Source organism: Rhinopithecus bieti, unplaced genomic scaffold (assembly GCF_001698545.2).
Source record: "Rhinopithecus bieti isolate Rb0 unplaced genomic scaffold, ASM169854v2 scaffold_36417, whole genome shotgun sequence".
Taxonomy (NCBI): domain Eukaryota; kingdom Metazoa; phylum Chordata; class Mammalia; order Primates; family Cercopithecidae; genus Rhinopithecus; species Rhinopithecus bieti.
The window spans coordinates 608,978-617,675 of record NW_016815677.1 but is presented as its reverse complement, the minus strand read 5'-3'; the positions used below and the strand labels follow the sequence as shown (position 1 = coordinate 617,675).

The following is an 8,698-nucleotide window of genomic DNA, read 5'->3' as shown; positions in this document are numbered from 1 at the left end:
GAAACCCCGTCTCTACTAAAAATACAAAAAACTAGCCGGGCGACGTGGCGGGCGCCTGTAGTCCCAGCTACTAGGAAGGCTGAGGCAGGAGAATGGCGTGAACCCGGGAGGCGGAGCTTGCAGTGAGCTGAGATCGGGCCACTGCACTCCAGCCTGGGCGGCAGATCGAGACTCCGTCTCAAAAAAAAAAAAAACAAACAAACAAAAAAAAGAATGAATCAAGAAGGCAAAGATCACTCACAGTTAACGGTGATATGAATGACTACTTACTATTTTGGAAAAAAAAACAGTTAGATCATCATCTCCTAGCATATACTAAAATAAACTCCAACTTAAATAATTAAACATAAACATTTTAAGCTGTTAAATTGAATTGAAAATAAAACTTTTATTGGATGAAGATTTTTGTAAGCTTAGAAGCAATGAAAGAAATTGTGAAGGAAAAGAATCCCATTTAACTATGTAAAAATGGAAACTTCTGGAAAGAAAAAATTGGTATTATTATTATTAGTAGTAGTAGTTTTGAGACGGAGTCTCACTTTGTTGCCCAGGCTGGAGTGCAGTGGCTCACACAACCTCCGCCTCCTGGGTTCAAGAGATTTTCCTGCCTCAGCCTTCTGAGTAGCTGGGACTAGAGATGCACGCCACCATGCCTGGCTAATTTTTGTATTTTTAGTAGAGATGGGGTTTCACTATGTTGGCCAGGCTGGTCTCGAACTCCTGACCTTGCCCACCTCGGCCTCCCAAAGTGCTGGGATTGCAGGCTTGAGCCACCATGCCCAGCCGAAAAATTGGTATTATTAAGTGGAAAAATATATTATCTTCAAGTCTTTGTCATTTTATCACTTCTGTAGTCACACAAAGCTATAAAGAAGACAACCATTTGATTGAAAGCAAATGGTTAAAAATTAGTTTATGATGTAATGTCACTGTGTTGCAGCTTTTATTAAGCAGTTGGCATTGCATTATTTACATAGAAATTCAAAACATGTCACAGAGACCATTTGGGAGGTTAGCTATTTCTAAAAGAACACCGATACTGTAAATGTTATTTTCCTGTTGGAAAACGAAATCGAGTGGTAACAGAGGAGTCATCCTTATCATATCTGCACAATTTCCCATTCCTATAATTATAGGTCTCCCCAGTTCACTCCTACCCAACCATGGACACTCATTTAAACTAAGGGCTACCAACTGAATTTGACTAATGAATGTAACAATAACCACCTACTGAAAATTAATTTAAAATGTAAGAAATCACAGGAACTTTGAAAGTTGATACCACTCCTCAGTAAAATACCTGTTTAAGAGTCTCTATAAAGCTCTAACATTACCCTGTGTGTATAAAAGTTATCAATTTGTTTAGTAATGCCTGGAAATGGAAATGGTTATTTTGACTAATTTACTCCTAGACAACTCACTTAGAGCCACAGATAAAGTTTAAATTTTATGGGACAAAAATGCCAATGACAAGTAAAGCAAGTATAACTGGCTGAAATGACTGAGTTTTTAAAAGTCAGAAAAAAACAGAATCACTAAAATATGCATGTAAAATTATGTGACTACAGATGCATATCTGTGTTTCTTCTTTCTGCACTATAGAAGTCATTTCAATACACTTCCTTGATTTCTTGCCCCAGCTACCAGGAAATTCAGGGCTAATGTTAGTATTCAAATGCTAAATCCTTAAGTCTGATTGGTTTGCAATCTATTTCTAACATTTCTTATTTTAATTTTCCCATGTTTTAAAAATGTAATCATTAAAAATTCCTTTTGGAAGAAGGAGGGATGGGCATTTAAAATATATTTCGATGAATAATACAGTCCCCTACTGTGAAAGCTCTTAATCAGTAAAAATTTATTGAATGTCTGTTACATACTATGGACTCTGTTAGGGCTGAGGATACTTTGTGAGACAAAACAGTCAGGGTCCCTTGTCTCATACATGACAGGAAGGTTGGGGGAGAAAAGCCATATGATGGCAGAGGTGATAATGAACAGGTAAATAAATATATACATAATTATAAAGTGTGATGAGCAGGTAAGTATCCTGGAGGAAACAATCAAGAGAATGGACTCCCTGTGCCTTGGGTGGTCAGGAAAGGCCTCTTAAAGAAGGTGATGTTTAAATTTAACCTGATGAAGAAGGACCTGCCATAAAAAGAGGAAGTAAAAGAACTTTCCAGGCCAACTGAACAGCAAGTGCAAAATCCCTGAGATAGGAAAGACCTCGATGAGTTCTAGATACTTTTTAAAAAGCAAAACAATGGAGAATGGTGAGCAAGGAGGGAAGAGGAACAAGGTGAGGCTGGACAGTTGGGCTGGGGACAGACTGTGAAGAGACTTGTAGGTTATGGCAAAATGGTAGGTGGGCCACTGAATGGTTCGGGGTGGGGTAGGGTGGGGTAGAGCTGGGAGCTAGCATGGGACAGGAACATTTTACATTTTGAAAAGTCCACTAGGCCGGGCGCGGTGGCTCAAGCCTGTAATCCCAGCACTTTGGGAGGCCGAGATGGGTGGATCACAAGGTCAGGAGATCGAGACCATCCTGGCTAACCCAGTGAAACCCCATCTCTACTAAAAAATACAAAAAACTATCCGGGCGAGGTGGCAGGCGCCTGTAGTCCCAGCTACTCAGGAGGCTGAGGCAGGAGAATGGCGTAAACCCGGGAGGCGGAGCTTGCAGTGAGCTGAGATCTGGCCACAGCACTCCAGCCTGGGCGACAGAGCAAGACTCCGTCTCAAAAAAAAAAAAAAAAAAAAAAAAAAAAGTCCACTATAGCTGCAGACTAGAGAATCAGCTAGAACAGGGAAAAAGCAAGTGAGTGATCCTTGCAGGGCTCCCAGGGACAGAGAGGTGGACAGTTCTGAAGGCAAACTGACAGGAGCTGCTGATGGGGTGGGTGCAGGGGATTCAAGGAGTCAGGATGATGCTCAGGTTTCTTGACTAGGCAACAAAGTGGTAGGTGGTACCATTTAGTCTATCCCTAGGAAATGAAATTATTTAACCCACACTCAGCTTTTTCAGTTATTGATGATTTTCTAGTAATCTAAGGACACCAAGGATTAAGAGATGAGAAGAAATTCACGCAAGGCTACAAATGATTTATCCTAGAAACGTGGAAATTATGTCTTCCATGGGCACTGACAGGAAACTTTCTCTCTTTGTTTTTCTCTTTCTCAAGCACTTGGAAAGCAAAACTCCCTAGACACAAGGGAAGATGTTTAATATCATTAACCACCAGGGAAATGCAGACAAAAACCACAGTGGGACACCACTCCACACCCACTAGAATGGCTACAATAAAAGAGATAACAGCAAGTGTTGGCAGAGATGTAGAGGCACTGGAACTCTCATATACTGCTGGTGGAAATGTAGAATTGTATGGCCACTCTGGGAAACAGTCTGGCAGTTCCTCAAAAGACTAAACAGAGTTGTTATGTGGCCCAACTATTCCACTCCTAAGTATATACTCAGGAGAAATGAAAATATATGTTCAAACAAAAACTTTTACACAAATGTTCATAGCAGCATTATTCATAATGGTCCAAAAGTGGAAATGACTCAAATGTTCATATCACATACATGCTCTATCTATCTATCTATCTATCTATTCTTATTTGACTTTATATATCAACCCAAATGTTTATGTTAAATCAACTGATGAATGAACAAAGAAAATATTCCATAATGGAATATTATTTGACAATAAAACAGAATGAAATACCAATCCACACTATGACATGTCATACTGATCCACGTCAGTATGATAAGCAAAAGAAGATAAGCAAAAGAAGAACACATTATGCTAAGTAAAATAATATATTATGCTAAGCGAAAGAAGCCAGTCACAAAAGAACACATACTGTATAATTCCATTTATGTGAAATATCCAAGACAGGCAAATCTATAGAGATAGAAAGTAGCATGGTGGCACGCGCCTGCAGTCCCAGCTACATGGGAGGCTGAGACACGAGAATTGCTTGAACCTGGGAGGCGGAGGCTGCAGTGAGCTGAGATCGCACCACTGCACTCCACCCTGGGCAACAGAGTGAGACTCTGTCTCAAAAAAGAATAAAAGAAAGTAAATTAGTGGTTACCTGGGACTGACAGAGGGGAGAATAGGAAGTGACTGCTAAGGGGCACAGGGTTTCTTTTTATAGTATTGAAAATGTTCTAAAATTAGATAGGGGTGATTGTTGTCACCTTTCATTTATGGTCTGTGAGAAGGCAAGATGTTAAGAGGGTTCCAAGGTTAAATATCTAGGCAACGTCAAGTTAAACAGGTCTCTTTTTCTGCGGGACTTCTCAGAGCCTTTAATCTGTATTATGTGCATAATGTGTATAATAAATCACCAAGTTGGGGGAGACAGAAGTAGGAAATAAGATGCATCATTTCTCAAACATGTATGGTCACAGAATCTCTTTTAATGGAGCAGCATCACACAGGACTAGGTTTTGCAGACCCCACTGTGGGAAACAATGTGCTTAGCAGTTTTTCCATTCATTCATCAAGCACTACCTAACCACCTACAACACTCATGCAAGACAATCACTTTTGGGCTATAGAGATGAGGCCAGTCCTTCCCTGACCTCACAGAAGGCAGGTCTAGAAAGGAAATGAATGGGCTCCAATAAGTTGAAGGCACCAGGGGGAGCACAATGCCAATGCTACAAATAAAATACTATGGGGTCCCATGGAGAAATTCATCCTGACTCTAGACTGAGGAACACCTCATGGAAGACCCAGCACTTCAGCCAGGCCTTCAGCTATGGGGGGTTCTGGCCACATGGAGATGGGAGGAAGGGATCTGGCTCAGGAGCCCAGGTCCAAGGGGTGAAAGAGAAGACAGGGTGCTTGTAGTAGAACAATAAATGTTCCCTTTAGCTGGAGCACACTGTGAAGGAAGCAGAAGACAAATAGCTGGAAAGGATTGCGGCTTCAAATGTCAGACCAAAAGTGTTTAAGCTTCCTCCTATAATAAATGGGGACCCATCGAAGCTTTCTGAGCATGGGGTAAGAGTGGTCCTAAACAAGTCACTCTTTGAGCCTGAGGTGTTTCATCTGTAAAATGGAGCTAATTCTACCAGCCCCATTTTATCTGACCTGGGTGAGTGAGGATCACAGAACTTCGCCACAAGGCAGTGGAGCCCTGAGCAAAGTTTATTACTCAGCAGCAGAACAGCTGTTTTCAGTTCCTTTGGAAGAATGTGTGTCTCAGAAACACCTGACACGTGATATTTCATCTCTGTGGCAGGGCCAGATGGGAAATCCAAGCAAAAACGAACGCTTTGAAACAGATCATATCTGAAAGTTCTCCTGTAGCAGACAAATCAGATCGGTATTTGATTTCATTTTATTTTCTTTAGAATGACATAGGGACTGCAAGGAAGGAACAGCCGCTGGAAATGAAGACATGGAAAGAATATAAACAGCAGATTGCCTGACTTTCATGTCAAGTACTAAGACAAGAGGTGTGTGTGTGTGTGTGTGTGTGTGTGTGACAGAGAGAGAGATCAAAAGAGTGTATGTGTGTGTGCTCCAGAGAGTGTATATGCATGTGTGTACGAGTATGTATGAGTGTATTTCTGTGTGTATGTCTGTGTATGAGTGTGTTTGTAAATGTTGTAAATGTGTATGAGAGTTGGGGTAAGTGTGTCTGTGTGTGTAGGTACATGTTTGGGGTAGGGTACAGGGAAAAGCACTCCAGCAAAATTGCTGACTTGTTTACACTGCTCCCACCATATGGTGTAAGAACAAAGCAAGCCGGAGACAGCGATCCCAAGGTGCGGCCAGGACCGGCACAAGCTCCTCCCCCTGAGACTCCAAACCTTTATAGATAGAAATCTCTGCAAACCCAGGAGCCTTACCGGGCCGAGCTGTCCCGGGAGCGCCGAAGCCATCTTGCCACCATTTGTTCTATTCTATGTGCTTTCCGTGTCTGGAATAAACTGGTCTCCAGCTCTTCCATTTACCTAAAAGGAAGAAGAGTGTTCTTAAGATGCTAACCAAAATATTATAAAGAGGATTTTGATGAATCAGGATGATGCTTCCTTTATTTGCCCATTGTAAGACACGCTGATCGCATAACTAGTGTTCTTCTTTTGTCTAAAATCAACATAAACAGGTGCTCAGTGTCCACAGAGTAAACAACTTGAGTAACCCTTAATCTTGCAGCAAACAGACTGGGTTTGTGTCTTAAACAGTTAAACATAAGGATGAGAGAGTAAAATAGATGACATTTCTCAAACTCTGTGACTGTGACCCATAGGAAGAGATATACCTTACCATGTGACACTGTCCTTCCCTCTCCCAACTATGTGTGCAACCCTGGACAATGTGGTTCAGTTTTGCCTGCATCAGAACCCCATGGACATGGAAGCATTCATCACGTTGTGCAGATTCCTCTGAGCGCTGCTGCTTTTGTTCAATCTTTTATATTTAATTTTTGAATAAGTATTTCACTTACATAATTCAACACTAGCTTATAAAAAAGATATACAGTTACTGTATTGTGTGCTTAAAAATTTAAGAGGGTAGATCTCAAGTTAAGTGTTCTTATCACAATAAAAAATATGTAGACAGTGAAAAGTCTGTCTTATACCCTTCCTTGCTCCCACCCACCCAGTTCCCATGCCCATATGTAATCACTGCTCTTGTTCTCCATTCGTCCTTCCAGAGTTTCTTTTCTTTCTTTCTTTCTTTCTTTTTTTTTTTTTTTTTTTTTTTTGAGATGGAGTCTCGCTCTGTCACCCAGGCTGGAGTACAGTGGCACAGTCTTGGCTCACAGCAACCCCCACCTCCTGGGTTCAAGTTATTCTCCTGCCTCAGCCTCCCAAGTAGCTGGGACTACAGGTACATGCCTTTGCACCTGGCTAATTTTTATATTTTTAGTAGAGATGGGGTTTCACCATTTTGGCCAGGCTGGTCTTGAACTCCTGACCTCAAGTGATCTGCCCTCCTCGGTCTCCCAAAGTGCTGGGATTACAGGCATGAGCCACCGCACCCAGCCTGTCTTATTCTTTTAAAAAAATTATCTTGGAACACTTTTAGATGTATAAAAAGGTTGAAAGATAATACAGGGTTCCCATATCCCTTCATTCAGCTTTCCCTAATATTAACATCTTACAAAATTATTGTACCTTTGTAAAAATTAAGAAATTAACATTGGAACAACATTTTTAACTGAACTACAGACTACGTTCAAATTTTACCAGTTTTCACTAATGTGCTTTTCTGTACCATGATCCAATCTAGGATACCATGTTGCATTTAGCCAGCTTTGTTAATTTTCCCCAATGCCATTTCATCTGCTCTAGAGCAGCAGTCTCCAACCTTTTGGCACCAGGGATCAGTTTTGCAGAAGACAATTTTCCCCAGACGGTGGGGGGGGGTGGGATGAAACTGGCATCATCCCAGATTATCAGGCATCAGATTCTTATAAGGAGCATGCAACCTAGATCCTTCCCATGTGCATTTCACAATAGGGTTCAGGCTCCTATTAGAATCGAATGAGCTGCTGATCTGACAGAAGGCAGAGCTCAGGCGGTAATGCTCACTCCTGCTGTGGGTCCTGGTTCCTAACAGGCTGCGGACCAGTACTGGTCCACGGCCCGGGGGTTGGAGAACCCTGCTCTAGAGCATGAAAAAGGTAAGATTCCTACATCTTTTAAGGTGCCAGTACAACACTGATACAAATTCTGATAAAAACAATATAATAGGATAAAAATACAATCTCCCTTATGAAAATAAAAGTAAATATACCACATAAAATATTAGCACAGAGAACCCAACAGCAATCAACAGAGGAATCATGGGATCTATACCAGGGATACAACGAAAGAGAACTAACCAGGTTATAAGAATGAAAACACCCTAACTGATCACTTTGAAAACCTGTAGACACACTTTTCAGGCAAATGGAAGCCAAATACAAATTAGTGGGTAAAAAGGCTAACATGAACATAGGCTGTAACCAAAAAAAATTCGATTTAGATCAACGATAGTCAGTCTAGCTTTACTCTACAATGGGGACATGAGACCTGAACACTGTCTTCAGTTCTAGGCATCTCACTTTTTTAAAAATATAAAAGAATAACAGAAAGTAGATTTCTGATTAAACACTGTGAATTGAGACAAGGTCTTAATTTCTTCTTCCTAAATCCTATAAATCACAGTAAAGAAACAAAAAACATATAAACCGATAGGATAATGAATACAGAAGAAAAGACAATAGATGACAGATGTCAATAATGTTTGGAAGAAAGTGTTTCGAAGAGAGCCATCTGAAATAGAAGGAGTAAGTACAACTCTTCTGTTTTCAAAACAAAGAAAACAGAAAGCTATGTGCCTTCAGAGGGGGATTCTGATGAAAAATGAGCTGGTAACTGGGCGTGGTAGCTCAGGCCTATAATCCCAGCACTTTGGGAGGCTGAGGGGGAAGATTGCTTGAGTCCAGAAGTTCAAGACCAGCCTGGGTGACATGACGAAACCCCATCTCTACCAAAAATACAAAAATTAGCCAGGCATGGTGGCGCACACCTGTAGTCCTAGCTACTTGGGAGACTGAGGTGGAACGATTGTTTGAGTCTGGGAGGTGGAGGTTGCAGTAAGCTGAGATCATATCACTGCACTCCAGCCTGGGCAGCAGAGTGAGACCCTATCTCAAGAAAGAGAAAAAGGAAGGGAAGGGAAGG

The 8,698-nt window shown here is 41.3% G+C and overlaps 1 protein-coding gene across 1 annotated transcript in view; it reads right to left on the bottom strand.

Annotated features, from left to right (window-relative positions):
- The window catches only part of FRMPD1 (FERM and PDZ domain containing 1), a 58,800-nt gene that overhangs the window by 45,747 nt on the left and 4,355 nt on the right, over positions 1-8,698 (bottom strand). Inside the window, 1 exon segment of the mRNA XM_017853534.1 lies at positions 5,873-5,977. Within this exon segment, the coding sequence (XP_017709023.1) occupies positions 5,873-5,973 (101 nt within the window). The 5' untranslated portion in view covers positions 5,974-5,977.